General features: G+C 37.8%; 1 protein-coding gene across 1 annotated transcript; it reads left to right on the top strand.

Moving 5' to 3' along the window:
* The first annotated feature begins 343 nt into the window (after nt 1-343).
* Nucleotides 344-22,263, top strand: dikar (CECR2 histone acetyl-lysine reader dikar). Its single transcript, XM_023160799.2, is given in 14 exon segments — nt 344-588; nt 680-768; nt 3,029-3,353; nt 5,289-5,596; nt 8,179-8,391; nt 8,393-8,444; nt 8,506-8,701; nt 10,138-10,400; nt 11,339-12,259; nt 12,407-15,646; nt 15,982-16,146; nt 16,208-16,427; nt 18,684-18,823; nt 18,826-22,263. Coding segments are annotated over 14 exon segments (6,225 nt in total). The 5' UTR covers nt 344-560; the 3' UTR covers nt 18,891-22,263.
* The last annotated feature ends 1,029 nt before the right edge of the window (nt 22,264-23,292 follow it).

The following is a 23,292-nucleotide window of genomic DNA, read 5'->3' as shown; positions in this document are numbered from 1 at the left end:
GCAAGCACTGTTCCCAAACACCAGAACTGCAACACTCTTCTCGACGTGCGTTCCGCCAACCAATTTGGCCTCCTCAGGAGATGCAAACTTCATTTGATGAACTTGGTTGGATGAATGCGCGTCGAGAAGATTATTGCAGTGTTTGTGAACAGTGTTTTGGGTTTATTCTACGCCATTGGTTTCAATTCTACCTTTCAATTCAAATTAAGTTGAGATTCTCTCCTACTTTTTAATTGAAATTGATAAAAATAAGGAACTGTTAATTATCTTAACCTTGAAATTTGGCGGCCTTTTTTAAACGTTTTATGGTCGGTATTTTTTCATAGAGGCAGTGGCGTTTAATTCATCAGTTGGTAGGAAGAGGGTGGGGATGAGCGATAAGCTTGACAAGCTTGTTTTATAAATGGCATTTATGACAACAGAAAGAATTTCAATTCATCTAAATGTGTATTTCAGTCAAAATTTCCAGTTTACTATGGAAAATTGAACACTTTACCGAAAAAAATAGTGATAGAAGCTGTATTTTTACTGCGTCGTATGTATTGATCTACTATTAGGTTATGTTTCCAACTTTCATCAGCATCCTAGGTGTGTTTATAGAATACAAATATAAACGTTATTTTCTCTTCTGAAGTGCTAATCAAAGCGGAGTTCTCATTGTGTTTTTTTATGATTTAAGATATTCAGTCATGGTGGGAGGTACCGAGCATCGCTCACTTTTGTTCACTTTTTCGTTCTTCATTTAACCTTTTGGATTTTGATATAGAGGTAAGAATAATAATTATGTTAGAGATATAATCATATCAGCATGCTCCAAATGTTGAATGCCCACGAAACATTTGTTGCTTTCATTAGTTTTTGGTTGAAAGAAAGACAAGTCCTGGGGTTCAAGTTTTTGTAGGAACCCATTTATTTGTGTTTTTCATTGCTTTACTGAAAGGGCGCTTGAAATGAAGGTTTATATATAAAACACAAATACATTTCTTTCAATGAGCTCAAGCTCCTCGACTGCTGGCTATTGAATATTAAATAATCGAGGATTCTTCTTAACATTATAATTTTGTTACACATGAAAACATCTGTTTTTCCCAGTGAATGGAAATCTTCAAAAACATGCCCCTTTTTGGAACCTAGATCAAGAAATCAAATTAAAATACCTAGTAATTAAACTTGGAAGTTACAAGTATTGTTCCATTAAACAAGAATCTTCCAGTCAGTGTTACAAAACAAAAGATCTTGCTATACATCTCCATTCCAAATCAGACTTTTCAACTTACAAAAAACACAACTTCAACAGCAGCCACAAAAGTGTTCCAGAGTCTCAAGTATTATAAAAGATTTAATAGCTATGATTGTACTAAGAATGTGACTTTTTAATATAGTCTTCACTATGCATGGGAATATCAGAAACTGAAGAACAAAAAGTCAGTTGAATGGTAAAAATTTTGCAATTTGAGAGCTCATTTAAATGACTTTTGAAATTTAGGGAAGAGGCTAACATATATCAGGTGTTTTTTTTCTAGTGCATATAAAAAAATAAAAATTGGTAATGATTACACTGAGACGAAACTTTAACTTTAAAATCTATAGATTCCATCTTGTGCAGCTTAAAAATGGCAATGAGACAGTGTTCTTTATTTTTAAATATCTTCTTCAATAACTTCAGAAAAAAATTGGTAAATTGCTGTTCTTTTCGAATATCTCTGGAACCATTAGGAATTTCCTGAATTCAACACAAAATTTGATTCAAATTTTGTATCAATTCTTTCAATGGCGACAATCCCTACACCCAAATCTTTGGATTACAGAGGTTTTGAAACAACGATACAAAAATTCTCACTTGAAAACAGCTTTTTCGCAGTCAAATGTTTACAGAATTTTGCAAAACAATGTTTTGTTGATCTTATTTCAATATGTATAAAGTTTTTTAATGTTGTAGCAGCGGTCATTATAGGAAATAGATAAAGAAAAGCTAGCAATACATGATTGCCTGCTTTGGAAATTGTTACAGATCTTCAACAAATAATTTATGATAACCAATGCTCTCCAGTATTTTGAGACTTGTGCAAAGCATTGGAAGGGTCAGCGATAAAATATTAGTAAAAAAATTATTCAACTTTGGTATCAAGGGAAATATTTTGGAATTGTTTGAAAATCATTTAGTAAAGACAACAAAAATTTGTGAAAACTGAGGATAGTCAAGGCTCTACACACTATTATTGGTGGTGTTCTCCAAGGATCTATATTAGGCCCAACACTTTTTATATCTTATATGAACTCGATATCAAAATTGAAACCGATTGGACAGGTCAAACTTCATGCTGATGAAACTACCTTCTTATAATTCAATAAAAACTGATGTAATACACGAGTATGTTGGAAATTCCGTTCCATCACTCTAACTACGTTATCAGTAGCTGTCTATCCCGTATTCAAAGACTCACAAATGCTAATGAACAATTAGATTTCTTTATCCCTTCATTGCCTGAGTTCAAAACTAGTCTCACTCTGCATGTTGTCTCGTAAACATTCTGGCTTTCTTTTTGGCTGTTCCATATTTTATTTTATATAATTTTATAATGCACGTTCAAGCTATTCATCTAAATGCTAATGGGCATATTTCAACTCATAACTTCTGAAATGTATAATCAAATATCTAATTTGTTGTTATAAAATTATTGCTATATTGATTCTCATTTTCTAATTGTCACAATCTGCAATTATTTATTTATTTATTTGACACTTTGGTACATTGAGTACATGTGCTACTCAATGTCCCATAATGACTGTGTCCCGTTGAATAATTAAAAAAAGATACAAGTACAATATCAAAAGGCTTCAGAATACCAAAAAGAATATCAACAATATTATTATCCTACTTGGCGTGAAATAAATCTATTGAAAGCACTAAATTATCTGATGATGATAACTTCCTCAGCGAAACGGGCGTTAGAGGTGATGGAAAAGTGTTTTCACTAGATACTTTATGTTGTTTGCTCTGCCGTACTTCATCCGAGTTGTATTCTAGGACTTGGAAGAGGCCCTCCTGACCGACGGGACAGAGGAATCCTCTTGGCTGCAAGAGCTTATTGTGAGACTCCTGAGCGGTTGCCTGCCCAACAATGAAATCTCCACGTTCAACTATCAGATGTTCCTGAGGCGACTTTTCCGCCAGAAATGTCAGGAGCACGATCAGTATAACCCGTTCAATACCGACATCGATTTTCAGATATTGCCGTTGAGGACGAAAGTCGATATCTTGCATGCGCTTTGCGACTTCAGATTGGACGCCGATGACGTGCTAGATCAGCTGAAGAACTTGGAAGCTGATAGTCTTCGAGTTGAGCCTCTAGGTATGAAATCTGGCATGGTCTTTGCAAATTAAAAGACATTGAAACCGCATTGTTTACCTGTAGATGTTATATGTAATTTTTTGATGCATACACAGCATTTGAACCATTTTGTTAATATATTTAGGGACCTTCGATTGCATCAATGTCACTGTATTGAAAACAGCATGTTGCTCTAAACTGGTTCGAATTTTTTTATTACAGAAAACTGCATACAGATAGATTTGTGAAAGATGTAAACATTCTTCATGATGATTTGTGTGTGGGCTGTTGAAAAAATAATGGAAATGTTCAAATTTCGTGGGCCACGTAGACTCAATTAGCAATTTTTTTATGTTAGTGCACACGTCTCGAACATATGTTCACAGTTTAGTTTGTTGGTGAGAGGCATCTAAGTTGGGAGTATTTTGCGTGTTCGGCAATTTTCTGTTATCGAAATAATGGATCACAAAGAATTTGCATCAAATATTGTGAAAAATATAGAATTAGGTGCTCAAAAACACTTGAAATGTTGACAGTGGCATAAGGTGATTGTACTCTAAGTCAGAAAATTTGCTTGGAAGAGTCATAACTGCTGACGAATCATGGGTATATGGTTATGACATCGAAACCAAAGTACACTTGTCCCAATGGAAGTGTCCAGAAGAGCCAAGACCAAATAAATAAGGCCAAGTTCCATCAAATGTCAAGGCTTTGCTCGCTACAGAGCATCGGGGGTAATTTTTGGTCCAAAAACTGTACTGTAATCATGCCTCAGCCACCATATGCGCCAGATTTGGAACCTTGTGACTTTTCACTATTCCCCAGATCGAGGAGACCCATGAAAGGACGGTGTTTTGCGACGATTGAGAAGATGAAACCGAATCACTGAGCTCAAGAACATACGAAAAAGTTTATATCAAAACTGCTTCAAAGATTGGAAAAAACTCTGTATTATATCTGAAGGGGACTACTTTGAAGGGGACAAAATAGAAATTGATGTATAGGTATTTTTATAAACTTAAGTGAGGCATTTGATCTGGTAGATCACAAAGTTCTCCTAACAAAGCTTGAAATGTATGGAGTCAGGGGAATACCCCCACAAATGGTTTGTAAGTTATTTAGAGGAGATACTACTATGTAGAAGTTAGCAGAAATAAATCAGAATCTAAAAATTGTTCCCACGGGGTTCCTCAGGGTTCTATATTAGGTCCACTCTTATATATAATATATGTAAAGGATTTTTCCAGCATTCTCCTACAAGTTTTGTGTAGATTTCGTATAAGTGACTGAGCCACGATGGAGTCAGTCAAGCCCCAAAGAAATTACTATTGTGATTGCATTTGCCTGCACTAACAAGGTACAACACCCCTTACTCGATTTAACTCAGCAACGTTCAGCTGCTGGACGAATTAGAAGCATCTGTAATAATTTCTTTTATGAGCAAACTTGCACAAATGTCTGTCGGATATAATTCAGTATCCACCGTGGTGTTAGCCGGGGCAGTAGTTGTTTTCTGGCTGGCATTTTTCAGATTTTACTGTGAAGAAACGCTAGGAGAGGTGTATATTTCCAATTTTATTTCCTAGTACGATTTGTATATAGTGGAAAAGATTCTGAAGACCAGTATTTTTACACGCTTCATATCAGCTTCACCTCTATGTATGTTTGTAACTCTCAAGCTCGGGATCTGTATTTGACAGAACTATCGACATTATTGTTTGATCTATTCGCGTGCAGATGGCGCTGTACGTAACCTTGATATATCGATTGATATATTCGCGGGCAGATGGAGCTGTACGTAAGCTCCTTGATATAATCTGAGATTAAAGAACAATGAAGAGGTTCCCTGCATAAAATAGCGTTGCTGTCTTTATAAAAAATAACCTTTGGTTCCTTCAAATAATAATTTCACTATCATCGAGAAACGTTAATTATAACAACGATGAATTTCCGTAGGTTTCGACGGCAACGATTCAGCGTACTGGTACTTCTACGGAACGCGTCTCTACCGCGAAGACTTCACCACCAAGAACAACAAGAAGAAGTCGGTGTGGCAGGTGATTTGCTTCACGGAAGACGACTGGTTCCAGCTGACGAAGAAGTTCAAGAAGTCGTCGTGCAAACAGGAGCGCCAGCTGCACCACACTCTCAGCGAGAACTTCTTACCGGAACTGCCCAGGCTCTTCAAGGAAAAGGAGAGCCTGGCGAGGAAGAGGCTACTCGAGAACCTTCCGAGGAGGACGTCAGGCAGGTTGCGCAAGTTGGTGAGTATCGTTTGTAAATTCGTTGTTTCGCAAAAGTACTGTTAATGGTTGCCCTGAACTACGTCGATTTACAGCAGAGGTTCTCAAATTTAATCTACCGCCCACTTCGAGAATCAATTATTTTCTAGCGCCCCCACATTTTTTTTTACTTTACTACATCTGAAGAATCACAATCGCAGTCATTATTTTAATAAATCAATTATGTGTGTCATGTGAAAACAAGACTTTCCGATTAGGATAATATAAAAAAAAACATTTTAATTGGAATTTTAAAACTAATCTAATGTGATGGATGAATTTGATGATTTTCAACAAGTTTGTTAATATCAGGCTCGAATTTTCTCAAAAACAGCCGTAAGTCACCGCGTTCGGTAATCTGCAACCGATTTCTCCATCTACCGCCATCTATTGTACAGTTTGCAAATATCGGACAGGAAATAGTTATTGTCTAGTCTCCTAGATGGCGTTACACGAGGGAACGCGCGTTAAGCGTAAAGAAGCGGCAGAGTCTGTGTTAAAAACAAAAAAAAACATTTTTAAATTAGCCATGGCCCTCCTAAACTGCTTCAACGCCCCCCAATCTTCTCTGTGCCCTGTACTGCCCCCCTATAGGCCTCCAGTGCCCACAAGGGGGCGTTATCGCCCACTTTGAGAAAGACTAATTTACAGTTTTTAATAAGGATAAATAATAACTTTCTCCAATAATAATAATTTATTGAACAAAATTACAATTTTGCTCAACAGGCTATCGACTGAAGTCCTTCCGCCTGTGTAACAAAATTACTTTGAAATAAAATAGCTTATTTTACAATATCAAAAAAAAAAATATATGGATATGAAAATGAACAAACAAAACAATTTCATTGATAAAGTTGTGTTAATTTTTTTAACAGTGTTTCTGTTGGGTGTTGATGTCGTACTCTTGCATGGGGGTTTCTTATCACAGCATACTTTCTAATGATTTCTACATTGTCGTCTCTAACAGCAAACTTCTGAGTAAGTAGCGGTAGTCTTTCCTCAATAGGAATTATAGCAGATACTTTAATTGTTTTCAAGGCCCTTTGTTTGATATTGAGAAACAGTGGGTGGGAGTATTCAATAAGTGGACGACAGATTAGTTTATATATTCGACTTGCTGTTGATATGTTTGCACCTGCTCCCGGCTTTGTCAAACTTGTAAAATGTGCGACCCTTGCAATCACTTTCTTTTTTTTTTTATTGACGTGGCTGTTAAAATTAAGTATGGAATCAAGCATAACAACTAGGTACTTAACTGTCGATTTTGCATGTAAGATATATTGGAAAACGTTGATTCTTGGAGAAGTTGCAGAATTCCGATGATTAAAAATGTTGAACTGAGACTTAGATGGGTTTGGCTGGAGCCTCCATTTGTTGAACCACTTATTTGTTATCAATAACTTTGTCTAGCGTTTTATCGCGTGCAATTAGGGCGGTGTCATCTGCATACTGGGAATATATGCTTCATGCCTGAAGTGGTTGATATTTCCTTGTTGGTGATCACAAATATCAGAGTTCATAAGTTATAAACTCTCTCCATTTTCACAAATTCACCGAAAACGTTAGCTACTGATTGACGAATACTAAACAACGCAGCGTCTTCAAACTTGAAATATATGCTGTATAGATTGTATACTTTTTAATACAGTGATATTTTTCAAACAACTACCACCATCTGTAGGTCATGCCGGGTACTTCTAGAACCACTTTCGTACCTCCATATTTTCGGGGGTTGAAGGGATATAGATTTAAATTTTTGTACAGCTATGTGGTGACATTGACAGTTTTGTCACCCATTTCAGTGAGCAAGGAAAGTGATTTCCATTTCATGGAAGGTGATAGTATTAATTCCTGTTGTGAATTAATTTCTTTTTCATCCCATCACTGACGTAATTGCATTTTTTTATTGAAATATGAGTTGGGTAAAACTTGAAATAATGAGCCTCTACTCAGTTATTGTTCAACAGAACTTGGCGAATAAAGTTGCTCACAAGGATATACACCAACATGATACAAGAAATGAATCAAACCTTGTTCTTACAGCTAGAAGGTTGAAAAGAACAGATCATATAGAAATTAAGCTATACAATGCCTTATCTGTCGAATTTCATAACTTGCCATTCAGAAAAAAGTTATTCAAGAAGAAAGAGGCACAATTTTAAAGAGATATAATGTGTCAGTTATGTGATTTATTTTGAAAAATACTCATGGCTTTACAGTTAGTCATTTTTATAAGATTAGAATTGTATCTTTTCAACTTGTACTTTTTTCTGAATCTAATGTATCTACAAACATTTTGTAGAAACGGTATTGACGAATCTTATCCTCTCAAACTTATTTTAGAAATTGTATTGACATATCTAAAAACAGTGTGTTTCGAAAAGCTAATAAAAATTATTATTATTATGTAATACCTCATATGAGAGGTCTTTCAATACTGTTTTTAGTGACATCGATTAGTACAGGTCGAACAAAAATTGTTGAAATTTACTACGTAGTAGATTTTTTGGTTCTAATAGTGGCAATGGTAAAACCACACAATTGATGGAGTTTTTTATGTGAAGGAATGCGATAGTGCAGAGCAAGTTCTGCAAGAAAAAAGGCAAGACGAAGAGACCAGGGCTGAAAGGGAGAAAAGTGAGGCTAGAGTAAAAAAGAAAAAGCTAGAAATCAAGAGGCAAGAAGCCTACGAGAGAAGATCTAAACTGAAAAGGCGAAGCGAAGAAGAGACTTTGAGCGAATCTTCCGTCGATTATGAAATGGCAGGGTCCAAGAGCAAAAAAAAACAAAGTCAGGCACCGCAAATCATCTTGCAGTTCGACCAGCAGTAGTGAGTTCCCATTTCACTCATACAAATTCTTGTTTAAAAGTCTTCTTTATAACGTTTTCAGATGACACGAGCAGAAAGGTTTCAAAGCGAGAGAAGAAGAAGCCCGAGGATAGTAAAGGAAGCGGAACAAAGTCCTCCACGTCTAAACCGACGACGGTGGGGCGGCAGACCAACAATTCCCTCTCCGCAGCCACGGGGCAGATACTCATACAGCAGGTGACGAATCCGAACAAGAAGAAGTTGAAAACTTCACAAGTGTAAGTGTTTTATCTATACGAACTTTGAATGAGATTGAGAATGTGGGAACCTCTTTTATTTTCATGGTTATGAACTAAGAAATTCACTTTCAAAGGGAAAGTTGAAGTCATTTGGACACTTATCTTAAACCATCACATTTTTCCACGAATTTGTATCTATTCGTTATCTCACAAAATTACCTCACGATGAAACTGAATAAATCATTTTCATTGTATCTTTTATCGTTCTCTTGTATATTTTGTTTAAGATAGTTCAGTTGTTTCAAAGCTTTCTTAAAAGCTTGGTAGATATCATGGAGGTTCTCATATTCTTAACTTTACTCTAGCTTCATCATATCATAATGCACAAAAATAACTCTGGCTTGTTCGGGTAGTAATTGTTTCATGATGTAGTATGCCATTAGGTCTCTTCAAAGCACCAACTACATGGCAAAGATTCATGGATTAACGATTCTCGATGTGTTACAATAATTTTTTATTGATATGCCATCAGAACCATCACGTATTAAGGTCACCTCTGAATCAGATTCGAAAGGTGTATACATTGGAATACCCTCGATTGAATTCTTCAATGTCAAATTTGACAGAAAAATAATCACGTCTTGAAATATTTTTGTCATTTTTACTATCTAATACACATATTTATTAATCTCGCTTATGATCTGTGTATCCTTCAATAGTCATTCACTGTTATGGTGCATTTATTGTTAAAAAATCATTGGGTTCAATTATTGTTTATACAATATGATCAGTGAATCCCAGATCAATTTGAATTTTTTTATTGTCTTATTCGACATTTGACTTTGGTATCAACTTCTGCTTTGTCCGAGATAAAAATAACAAAAGAATATTAGCCAAATGATTCTGATCGGTACTTTTTTCATTTAAAAAAAAAAAAAAAAAAAAAAAAAAAACAGTTTATAGAGAAAGTTTTTCTGAATGTTATTTTCAGCCCACATGCAACAAACCATTTCTCAACAGTTCAATGCTTTCTTTTTTTTCGACCATTCATCTCTTCATCACAACTTATTTAAAAGGCACGAGAGCAGTGGGTAACTCGTTTATTTTTTATTTGCAGATATGTTTTATTACAACGGTTACATCCGGTCCTAAAAGAAGACCAAAAATAGTCCAAATTGAGATGTGATTATCGAGTTATTAATGATATTTAACAAAGGTTTTGTCAAGCTGGATCTGAATAAATCTTTATTAATTTATTGGGGCTTTTCTTTTTGAACTTCATTTGAAATTATACTGACAAAGACAGATTACATATAAAAACTAAATTTACGGATAAAAGGTCGCATATCAAAACTCGATTCTGGGGTCAAAAACAAGGTCCAGCGTCGTAAAAATGCATGCAAAACTAGAGTAAATTGGGTATTGTTTTTTCGGTATCGTTGGATACATGTCTTGAAAAGAAAAAATCTTTCCAGATTTCGCCAAACCGACGAAGATTTGCAAACGGGGATGCACAAAATATTGGATTACGTCAAAAATAGCGAAGACGCTTGGCCTTTCGCCGATCCCGTCGAAGAAGAATACGCTCCCAATTATTACACGGTCATCAGGAAACCGATGGACCTACAAAGGATGGAAGAAAGGCTGGATGAGGGGTTCTACAAGAATTTCTCCAAATTTCGCGCGGACTTTCAGTTAATCGTTGACAATTGCAGATTGTACAATGGCGCAGAGAACGGTAAAGCAGTCATTTTTATGTTGATTTTGTCGTAATCTGCGAATCTTAAAATTCGTGGGTAGTAAACAACCATATTTCACTTTTACTTTGAAGAAGAAAAAAAAGGAGTTCGGCATGTTGTTACTATTTTTTTCGGTGATAGGCGCCCCTATAATTTGACGTTATTTGTAGAATAATTTCTTTCAATAACCCTCGATTCACTAGTGTACTAGGTGAGAGGTTCTCATATTCTTAAATTAACTTGAAGCTACATCATATCATGATTAGACACATTTTGTCACCAAAAAACATCTCTGGCTTGTTTGGGTAGTGATTATTTCATTTGATGTGGAATGCCATTAGGCCTCTCGAAAGCACCAACTACATGGCAAAGATTCATCGACCAACGAATTTCATGCAGGAAAGTTGAAGTTGCAAATATTGTTGAGAAGACCGTCTAATAGAGATAAAATCTACCAGATGGATCTTATCTCCATGTCAATTTCCTATACTTAAATTAATCAGCTATCCAAGAAATTTTTAATCAGATAATTCATGTGAATATCCGATACTCAACATTTTCTCAGTCGAGACTACGTCAACGCATGTTGACGGAACTATTATATCGGGCAAGCCTATTCAGCTATTGTTATTGACAGATATCAAACAAAATTGATAGTTCGAGTGAAAATTCTGATGAAAAAATATTATAAATAAATGTAGCAGAAGTATTTAACCTACAAATGTCAATGCTATGAATTCATTACGAATATAATCAAAGTGAAAGTGGTAAACTCTTTAGCAACCACTGAGACAATATTGAGAATTTTGATTTCTACTGAAGGGGGGAGATCGAGATGAAAGACTTACTACATATGTGTTTTACTCTCGCTTTTTTTATTGTATGTTACATTATAATTTCGTGAAAAATAGTCACTGACTTGGCTTTTACTTCGTAGAATATACGGAAATGGTAGGAAACTTGCTGCAAGTGTTTGAAAAGGCCACTGACAAGTACCTCGACCAGATTTCGTCTTCAGACGATGAAATAGCCATCGAATTCGCCAAGGAAGAATCCGTCAAAAATACCAAGACAAAACACTCCGAAGATGTGGCGAGCACGACTTCGTTTTCGAGACGAAAACCCATGCTGGCCGCTCAGACCGACAGAAAACGTGAAAGATCAGCCTCGGAAGAATCAGGGAGAAGTTCACGAAGCAATTCCTACGAATCGTTCCATGATGAAGTTGAAATAAAGTCTAGGAGGAGGAAGAGAAGCGAAGTTTCGGAAAGCTTTGACGAGAGACAAAAGAGTGGAAAGTCTAAGGACGAGGAGCCAGAAGTGAAGAAATTCAAGCCAGATTCGACTAGGGATAAGGCCGAGGCGAAGAAAGAAGTGAAAAAAGACAAGATCACGAAGAAAGAAAAAGCTGATACGAAGAAAGAAAAAGCTGATATGAAGAAAGAAAAAGTTGATACGAAGAAAGAAAAAGCTGATACGAAGAAAGAAAAAGCTGATACGAAGAAAGAAACGCCCATGACAAAAGAGAAACAGGAAAAAGTGGAATTGAAGAAAGACAAGACGGATAAAAAGAAAAAGAAGCATGACGCGAAGAAGGCGAAGTCCAACAAGAAAGCGGCCAAGGAGAACAAGAGTAAGGCGAAAAAGGTGAACAAAAAAGAAAAAAAGAAGACTCAGGTTAGGAGCGTGAGTCCCAGCCCGAGCCGTAGCAGAAGCCCGCCTCCGAGCGATAGGAGCAGCCCTCCGCCTTCCTGGCCCCCCTCCAGTCCCGACAGTAGATTTGACTCTATGTCAAAGAACTATTCCGATAAGAGACATTCACAGGATATTTCAAGTTCGGAGGATTCGCTTGGAAAAGGTAATTTTTATTTTTTTCTTTGGTAATGTGGTCCTTCGAGTCGGATGATTGTGTAAATCAGTGAAATCTTGCAGTAATACAAGAATTCCACTATTATTTGTTTTGATTAGAATATTTTTTCAATATACTTTGTAACTAATTCTACAGATACCCACCAGAAGTCTAGCCCTTTCGAAAATTACTTCCAAGATTTTGAAGATAGCCTGAGACGCCAAGAAAAGAAACCGAGAAAGGACGACGTATCCCTGTCGCCGAAACCAAAGGATAAACACAACAAGCTGCGCGAAACCATAGAAAAATTGAAAGCCAAAAGCGAAATGAAACTCCAAATAGGTTTAGAGTTTGAGCTGGATCCTCTGAAAGAGAACAAAGACAGAAACAAGAAACCGGAGAAAGACGATAAAATCAAGTCGAAAGCGAAAGACAAGACCATTCAAAAAGCGCCCAGGAAAGAGAGAGACGACGAACTTGACTTGGATGGAAACAGCACAACGGACAGTATCCAGTCGAAGAAGCTCGCACCAAAAGTTCCTAATGCTGTTAATAAAAACTCGTCCAATATGGACGCTCTTAGCATCGCGACTGAACAGACACTAAAGGACATCAACAAGTGGTTGGACGATACACCCAAGTTCTCAGAGTTCAGCAGCGCCAGCAATTCGCCTTCTTACACAGGTCTCGACGAGTTTGACTCAATAACCAGCAAGCCGGATCAGATTCCCGGAAAAAAGCTCGATAAACCCCTCTTGCCGCAGGCGAAAAAGGAAGGCGCTCAGAAAGATCCGAAAAAGCGAACCTTCCGCGATCCCTCCAAGTTTTTCAAACGTCGCGAAGTCCAGAGGACCATTGATAGACTGCAGCCCGGTAAGGGCAAAGGGAATCTGATATCGAACGTTCAAAACACCGGCAAAGTGGACGAGGTCTTTCCATTGGGACCGCTCTCGAAGCTGAAAGACACCAAGAACTCGCTCATCGTGAAGACGGACACGAACGCTCCCAAACTGAGCCTGGGTTCAGTTCTAGATAGCTTCGGTAAGCATAAGTTCGTCGACGACCAGAAAAAGGAAACTGAGAAGGAGCCCGTGTTGGAGAAAAAGACGGAGAAACCGGAAGTGCGGAAGGAAGAACCCGAAATTGATACCAGTAAGGCGGAAGAAGAGCGCAAGGAGAAGCCTGTTGACAATCTCCCGCCGACAACGGAAGACGCGATATCCGGGGGAGGGGCCACTCCTAACCTAAGCGCCTGGTTTAAAGCGTTCGGCGCGCCGAAGATGCAGCCACCCGCCAAGAAGGGCGACGATAACAAGCCGGAAGCGAAAGGTGGCGAGGATAACAAACTCACGGAGTCGCGCAAAGTGCCTATGCCCGCCACATCGCCCAGCAACGACCCTCCCGCGATGCTGCAACCCTTACCCAGACAGAGGAGGATCAGTACAGGCAGCAGCATGTCAGAGAGGTCATCGTTCAGCCAGGACATGGACTCGCCTCGAGTCGGCATGGACGAACGCGGGGCTTACCCGGCCCCCTACCCCTCCCCATTGCACAGATCACCGTCGGGCGCATCGCCCATCATGGCGTCTCCGCGGCCCGACATCTCGCCCAAGTCGGCTGCATATCCAACCATCAACGGGCAGATGCGGGTCGGATTCTATCAAGACACGGTATCGACGAAGAGCAGTCCAGATAAGTCGTGCAGCCCAAGAGAGAATCCCACCCAGTCACCATATGCTCACTATTCGGAGCATGTCTACGCGCCCAACACCACCGAGAACGCATACTACAACTACGCGAACTCGCCGTACTACACGCACGCGCCCAACTACTCAAGCACGAATCCAACGCCTCCGTACAACACCGACGCCGGACCTTCGTACTACGACACTTCCAAGCCTGCAAATTACACGGCAAACTCGCCCCTGAGCAACGCACCTTCCCCCGCCAACGTTCAGCCCGGCGTTTACTCACAACACTCGCCAACCATTCTTCCGCAGAACTCTCCCAACGTTCGGTCGCAAATGTCGCCCAACGTACACGCGCAAATGTCGCCCAACGTACACGCGCAAATGTCGCCCAACGTTCATGCGCAAATGTCTCCCAACGTTCACTCACAAATGTCTCCCAATGTGCATTCACCAATGTCTCCCAACGTGCACTCACCAATGTCTACTAACGTGCACTCACCAATGTCTACCAACGTGCACTCACCAATGTCTACCAACGTGCACTCACCAATGTCTCCCAACGTTCACTCGCAGATTTCGCCTAACGTTCACGCGCAAATGTCGCCCAATGTTCACGTGCAGATGTCGTCCAATGTTCACGCGCAGATGTCGCCCAGCGTTCAGAATTCTCCGTCGAACCTACTAATACACTCGCCTAGCGTGCCCGCGGACAGTTCTCCGCAAGTGGCGCTTCCTGAGCCTTCGCCCATTCTTATCCCCAGCTCTCCGGAGATGGATGCGTTCCAGGTGGAGGACCGCGACAAGACGATGGAAACTGTGAAGAAGCGCGCTTATGCGGACACTGAGTTGCCCCAACTGAGCAAACAGCGTTTCGAAATCGACCCTCGGTTGACTCAGCAACTAGAGCAGAAGAGGAACCACCAAGCCAACATGGAGAAGAAGCAGGAAAGCAAGCCGTACGTGCACCAGAACATCCCCGATCCCAAGGCGAGCGCTCCTGTGGCCCCCGCGAGAGAGAGCTACCCCGCGGTCTCGAACGCTTTCGGCTCGTTCGGAAGCGAGTCGAACTTCTCGCTGAACATACCGACGGGCAGGAATCAAGTCAAGATGGACCTGTCGCAGTACACGAACATGGGTTATACGGGTCCCGAGGTTCAGTATACGCGATCGCTGCAGCAGTTCTCGCGGTCAGATTTGAATTATTCCTCCGGATCGCAAAAACCGACGTTGACGACGCCCAGCGATATGCAGACCGGTGATCTCTCGATGCGCTACGGCGATCACTTGCAACAGATGAGCTACAAGAGCACGTCGAATCCTCAGCAAGCGCGTTTGAACTCTGCGAACGACAACATAAGCGAGCGACTGACGCAGAGCTTGTCGCATATGGTCGACGAAAGGTTGATGGCTGGTTTGCAAAACGCCGGTTCTTTCTATACCGACAAGGGTTTGGGATCGTCAGCCGCGCACATATTCAATAAGCCAATTTCGACCAGCGCTTCTGCTCTGCCGATTTTCAGCCAGTCGAATATGGCCGCCGCCATGCAGTCGTACGGTCAGAACGTTCAAGGTACCACGACGTCGATGTACAACAGGCAGATGACGGAGTTGCAGAACGCCGCGGTGATGCAGAACGATCTCAAGACCGGGCAGCAGATGCAGGCGCAAGAGAAGAAGAGCAAGAAGAGGAAAAGCAGCAAGAACGGTGAGTGGTTTTTCTTGTTCAAGTTTTTTTCTGTCAATCAGCAATTGGAGGGTATGGCTGATGAGAACAGTGAACAAATCTATCAGTGTTATTCCTCATTTTGAGAAGAATGTAATATGTAGTTGAAAACACAGGGAATGGGGTTCATGTTACAGTTACTTGTATAAGTATTTATGAAATATAGGGTGGTTTCAAACAATGTTTCAACCGTGTTTATTTTTATTAATGGTTTTTCTTCAATTTAATTGTATCTTTGGTTAAATCGAAACATTTTCTAACGACGCACTTCAAGATAGATTTACTTCACTCACTCATGTTTCACACTTTTTCGTCAGTTGGTGGCAGCGCACCAGAATCTCAACAACAGGCGGCATCAAATCAGGGCTTCCAGTCGTATGTGGGGTTGAAAGGGACCACATCCATCGAACCAAGTGCAATATCCTTGAAGACGTCCAGCGTCGTACCCGGCAGCGCCTTCAATTTCGGACCGACGCCCTCTGGTGAGTTGAGAATCAAGCCAATTATTATTGTAGCACAAAAAAAATGTATTGTTTATTTCAGGTTTGGGCATCGGTCCGGGCCTATACTCCGACAAAGATGCATATCCGAATTTCCTCGACGAGTACCGATCAGCTCCGAATTACTACATGGCTGCCGCGGCGGCCGCTCACCACAGAGCCACACCCGAGGCCAGCGAGAAGCAGACGAGACCTGCACACCAGAGCTCGAATCCGCAATCCACGGCTGCGTACCCGTTCTTGGGGGCGCCACAGGCTGCCAGGTAAAATATAATCATTATTATAGTCAAATGCGACCGTTTAGTTTCGTGAGAGGGTGGGGAGATATGAATGAGAGAAGGAATTGAACAAAGAGGGAAATATCAAATGACAATATGCTTCTTTGTCCGAAGATTCTTATTTTAGTAACAAAGTTTGGTCTCCACAAAAAAAAAAGTGAAAATTTTAGCCCTAGGTACTTAGTCCGATCAGGCCAACAAAAAAAAAAGTTTTTGAAAACTTTGTTTACTTTAATTGCTGATTTTTATAGATTTTTGTGTGCTGAATCCAAATCTGGTCTTAGTTTTTGAGAAATTGGCTTTTTTATATAATTCAAAATCTGTAAGGTATATGGTAAAATTAATGAAACACTATGTTAAAGCACTATCATAGTTTTTATTTACAGTAGGTTACTTGAGATAATGATACAGTGTTGTAATGTAGGTTTCACTAGTCAGATAGAATTGGTGTATACTTCCTTTCTCTCTTTTCTTTGAAGTTTCTTGTGTCGCTTTTCCTGTGATGACTTGCTTGTTGAGCTTCACAGTTAAGTGACCAACAGTAGTCTCCCATCATGTTGATGTTCCAGCGGCCCTTGTAACGTTTTTCTATCAATTTGATATCTTGGTGAAAACTCTCACTCTGCTCCTCACTAACATCTCCCAAATTTTCCGGGAAGTAATCGAGATGACTGTTCAAGAAGTGGACTTTCAGGCTCATCAAACATCCTAGTTTCTTGAAAAAATTTAACATTTAGCTACAATGGTACGATATTCTGGGTCTTTTGCATTTCCTAAGCATTTTGTAACAACTTGCTTGAATGATACCCATGCTTCTTTCTCATGTATGGTCATTGTGGTTTCAAAATTTACGTCGAACATCATTTTTCGAATGTCGGGTCCTACAAAGACGCCTTCTTCAAGTTTAGCCTTTGAAAGGTTTGGAAATTTCTGGCATAGATACTTGAAGCAAGGTCCATCTTTAGGCAATGCCTTTACAAACTGTTTCATGAGGCCTAACTTTATATATAGAGGTGGTAAGAGAATGTTTTTAGAATCTACAAGGTTTTCGCGGAGAATGTTCATCTCGCCGGGTTTTAAAGACTCCCTCATAGGCCAGTTCTTTCTGCTTCAATGTTGATTCCTTGCTCTACTGTCCCATTCGCACACAAAACATGGAACTTTGGTAAAACTGCCTTGCTGACCATGAAGCATGCATATTACTTTCAAGTCACCACATATCATCCAACCATGAGCTGAATAGCCAATTTTATTCAACACTATTTCTAGGTTTTCATAGGTCTCTTTCATATGTACAGAATGGCCAACAGATATAGATGCATACGTGTTACTATTGTGTAATAAAACAGCTTTTAAACTAGTTTTGGGAGAATCAATTAACAGCCTCCAGTTTTCTTTTTTGTATTCAACACCAAACCTTTATCAGACCTGGAATGCCTGAGCAGTAAACTAAATCACCTTCTTGTTCAAAAAATTTGGAAAAATGCTCCTCTCTCTTCCTATACACATATATGCTAGTTCCAACTGCGAACAAGTTATTTTCTTTTAGTCTAGAACCAAGCAATTCAGCTTTTTCTTTTGTTAACCCAAGATCCCTAACCAAGTTGTTAAGCTCAATCTGATTAAATAGTTCAGGCTCTATATTTGCTGTAGCACATTGGAACTCTTCATCATCTTGTTCATCTATATCTGACAGTACATCAGAGAACATTTCAGTTTAAACAGAATTCAAATCATCTGGAGGTAGCAATCATCAGTGTGGTTTCTAGGTTCCCTGCAAACCATAGCAACAGCGTACTTGAAGGCTTTTTTCTCATTTTTTGACCATTTACTAAGATCTGCAACACAAACATAACATTCCTTATGCGGGGCCCAAGATTTATCCTGATCACCAAGTTTAATTCCAATATATGTGAAATAAACCTTTTTCACAAAGTCTGTAATGTTTCTTTGATGTTTTTTTAATAACAAACTCACCACAAATATAACAAAAACTGTCGGCAGAGTTCTTACAACCGCGACAATAGTCAGATAACAGGTACTCTATAACTGTGTCCAAAGAACAACATAACCCTTTTATAGAATTAGGTCCATCAAGGTCACGTATTGAAATATGTTTGTCAACTTCCTGAATAAGCTTCTAAGTATGTCTTTTTGTATTGAAAGTGGGATGAGAGACAACTAAACTCAGGTTAATTGCACACTTCTTCAACACCCTATGAACTGTATATCTTCTTTCAGATCCAGCTATCCAATTGGGGCTCCTTTCATTCCAAATGCGCAGTCCCAGCTGATGGACACCGCATCGCCCCTATACCAACATTACCTGCAAGCAGGCGTGCTGAACCAGAGCCTGCTTGGCCCCCCTGGCGCATATCCCCCGGTTACCACGCCGCGCTGAGCATGAGGCAGCCCTACGATTCTATGACGAGGCCCCCCTGGATCTAGTTGGGCTTCTCGAGTTTCTAGAGTATTTTTTACCAAAGACTTTCATTTTCTCTTGGTGTATATAATTTTTCAGTGAATTTGTAAAGTGTACATATGCGGCTAGTGTCCTAAATAGGTGTATTAAGTGTTGATCTGGTTTCGTTTCCGGTGATTTTCAAAACTTGGTTGGATTCCGATCGGGAGGGTTGAACTTAGTTTTATTGTAGATTCCGAATTTTCATCTTCAGAATTCCGCTGTAATTGTCCAGTTTTGGTGATTAGTGGGTTTTTAATCAATTTGCAAATCAAATGTTTGTTTCTTAACCGAATGTTTTTTGTTGATACAAAATTTATTTTTTTTCTAATTTTAATATATGACTGAAATTTTTTGAACAAATATTATAGAGATACGATCAAATTTTACAACTATTCTAGCTATCTGCAATTTGATACGAAATGATTATTTTATTGTTTAAGTTTGTGTTTGCATCTTCCTAAAAAGGGGTTAGTGAAGGCAGGGCAACTTTGCGGAATAATTTTTTTAATGTGCAGGAACACCACATCAGTGTCTCTAACATATCCCTATTTGAAAACTATGTTTAATATAATCTAAAGATGACATTGAGTAAAAAAGCGATAAACACGGGACTTTAATACAATGAATAATATTTATTAGTGAAAATCTAAAATAATCAGCGATTTATGTAACAGTATCATCATTAAAATGTCTTGAAATGTCATTATATTCATCAATTATCATGCTCTCAAAAAAAACCTTGAAAGATTTTTTTTTTCATGTTCCTTAATACATTTTCAAATATCAATTATTTCAAGTACTAATTACCCTTTAACAACTGTTCAAAGGTCATTCTAGTTGAAATCAATATATCATAGTACAGGTACTAGAGGAAAATTTATTATTTTTTGAAATTCCTTTAAAAAAAAAAAAAAAAAAAAAACTAATCAGGTGGTGCCCATTTTTTCCAAGTAAAACACTTTTGAGCATCTTTGCGGATTTTTTAAGAATCGTTTGAACAAATTTTTTGAATATTGAAGTCTTTTTCGAATATTTAATATAAAAGTATGTCAGAACTTTAAATTTTTCAAAAATCCATGTTGAAATCTTTTTTTAAGAACTTTATTCAGATAAAGCAATCATGGTTACAATCAACATTTTAAATAGTATTTGAAATAGCAGCACTATCTAAAAAAAAAAGTTATTCACAGCAGCACCAACATGCTGGTCTCAGAAAACTAGCTGAAAGCAATATAATAATAAATTGATGGGTGTAGCCGTTTCTACATGGTAGGAATTCATAATGAAGAAAAGATAATCGAAGCTTTCTATGTTTTTTTACCACTTTCATTTGTAACTAACGTTACTGCAGTTTCGTCCTATAAGGACGTTTTCTAACGTATACATTAAACATATACATTATACATTAATGTATAAGTATATTCATTGTAACTAGCATTACTGCAGTTCCGTCCTATGACATTTTCAAAATTATACATTAAACATTATATACGTTATACATTATTGTATAAGTATATACATTGTAACTAACGTTACTGCAGTTTCGTCCTATAAGGACATTTTCAAAATTATACAGTGAACAATATATTCATTATACATTAATTTATAAGTATATACATGTAACTTACGTTACTGCAGTTTGGTCCTATAGAGACTTTTTCAAACTTATACATTATACATTAATGTATAAGTATATTTGTTGTAACTAGCGTTACTGCAGTTTCGTCCTATAAGGACATTTTCAAAATTATACATTGAACAATATATTCATTATACATTAATTTATAAGTATATACATGTAACTAAAGTAACTGCAGTTTGGTCCTTAGAGACTTTTTCAAACGTATAAATTAATGTATAAGTATATTCATTGCAACTAGCTTTACTGCAGTTTCGTCCTATGACATTTTCAAAATTATACATTAAACATATACATTATACATTAATGTATAAGTATATACATTGTAACTAACGTTACTGCAGTTTCGTCCTTTTTCAAAATTATACAGTGAACAATATATTCATTATACATTAATGTATAAGTATATTTGTTGTAACTAGTGTTACTGCAGTTTCGTCCTATAAGGACATTTTCAAACATATACATTAAACATTATATACATTATACATTAATGTATAAACTTGAATATATCCTTATAGGTCAAACTTCAGTAACGTTAGTTACAAATAGAAGTGGTAAAAAACATGAAAAGTTTAATTTCTCTTTTCTTCATTACGATTTCCTACCACGTAGTAACGGCTACATCCATCAATTTATTTTTAGAAACCGATTTTTGGGAAATGAAGGTTTTGGCTTTCTTTCGAATACTCGTGATTTTATTTTATCGGATTTTTTTTCTTTGGTTAAAGAGTGAGCAAAAACGTTTGAGAAATAAATAGATTATGAGTAAAAATGTTTTCTTTGGTGGGAGGCACTTAAATACATCGGTGGGGTATTCCTGTATTTTTCTTTGGTTTTATTCTTCGAAGATCCCTTCAGGCAATGAAGAAAACAATTACAGCTATATTTTTATTAGCAAGTGTTAAAGTTCTGTGATTTTTATATTTGTTGGTAATAGTCTTTTTTTAGTTTTCTAAAGTGTTTACGAATCTCGTTATAGGTATACGGTTATAATTTTTTACTGTCAAACGAATCTTAGGCTAGACCATTATTTTACCACGTGTATCATTTGTTTTATGTATCTCTAAGTTTGAAACGATTCTCGAACCGGTTGTTTATGTGAGATAGTTTTGTTTTAAGTACGGGTGGAAAAATAAAACATTTTCAGATTTAGTACAGTTTGGAATAATCTCAAGTATTGAATTGACATTTTATATAATTTTTCATGTGATTGAAGTTCGTGATTTCGTTGAACATTCCCGAAGGGTTTGTGTTGCAGCTTTCAGTTACTTCAAATCGATTGTTCTCGTCGTTCTACTGACGTACAGGGTGGTACAGAAACTTCGGGAACCGAAATCGCGTTAGGCGCCCCAGCTTGTATATCTTGACGATGTAATATACGTATCATTTTGAAAATTATTCAATTTCAGCGAAAATCAATTATTGATATTTAGGAACACCCTGTACATCGGAGCTGAACAGTTATCGTGTGTAATGTCGGGTTCGCCTTATATACGCTAAGCGACAATAGAAATTTGAACCAATAAAAATATCAAATGTAAACATGAAGTACGACTCGAAACAAATGGTCGTGCAAAGCTTTAATCAAATTTTATTGTACAAAAATTTTTGACATTATAAAATCAATTATCCATTGTGTACATACAAATTGTAAATTAAGACATATGTATTGTTGTACGAAAAATAAATAAATATTTAGTGATTTGTATTTGGAATTGTATCTTGCTTAGTATGATCACCCTGTATATCGAAGTTGAGTCCAATACAGTTTTTTTTTAGCTAAGAGCCATACACTGACAAGTAATCTATTCAATAAGTAACACTGGTCTACAGTGGTTTTGTTGCCCTAGATATAAGATTGATTTTGGGTGTATTTATACTCACAATTCATGAAATTATCAATGGTTTTGTGAGATTTGCTCTAGTTTTCTTTTAAATATTTATTTTCATTTTACATTACAAAAATTCGAAAACAAGAAACAAAATAACAGATATATGTATAATCTCAGTTTTATTTGGAAAAAAATATGACACTTTGAAGTAAATAGAGAGGGAAATTTCGAAAACATGTTATATTTCCATGAAACGCCTTTTAAGAGCTTCTCTTTCATAATTTTTCAGAGGACAATCTCTTTTTAAAGACCAGCAGTAATCGGCCATCATGTGACAATCCCATCGACCCTGATATCTTTCTTCCATTACTTTTAGATCCTGGTGGAACCGCTCTCCCTGCTCCTCACTATAATTTCCTAAATTATCTGGAAATGTATCCAAATGGTTGCGAAGATAGTGTAACATATTTGCTCCTAGAATCTGAAAGTTTGTCAGCATATTTTGTACAATTTCTCCATAATTTGTTGCTGGAAATTTTCAACTACCAACACAAAACTTTCCCAAGCTTTACTTTCCGGAACAGTCATAACTTTAATAAAATCAGTGTCTTTCGTCAATTGCCGTATTTGAGGACCATCAAATATTCCACCTTTCAACTTTTCCATACTAAGTTTTGGAAATTTTCTACAAATATATTTAAAACAATCTCCTTCCTTGTCCAAAGCTTTTACGAATTGCTTTATCATTCCTAACTTAATATGTAATGGTGGAAGTATAATTTTGTCTCTGCTCACCAACGGCTCTCTTATTACATCATCATTACATCAGCTTTACCGACAGTTAAAGAATTTCTTTCAGGCCAAACATCTTGTTCCCAATGACGTTGCTTTGCTCTACTGTCCCACATACAA

This window comes from Leptinotarsa decemlineata, unplaced genomic scaffold (genome assembly GCF_025532065.1).
Source record: "Leptinotarsa decemlineata unplaced genomic scaffold, Ldec_3_MD MMD2_P_RNA_scaffold_12, whole genome shotgun sequence".
Classification (NCBI taxonomy): Eukaryota; Metazoa; Arthropoda; class Insecta; order Coleoptera; family Chrysomelidae; genus Leptinotarsa; species Leptinotarsa decemlineata.
This window is presented reverse-complemented; position numbering and strand designations above follow the sequence as displayed.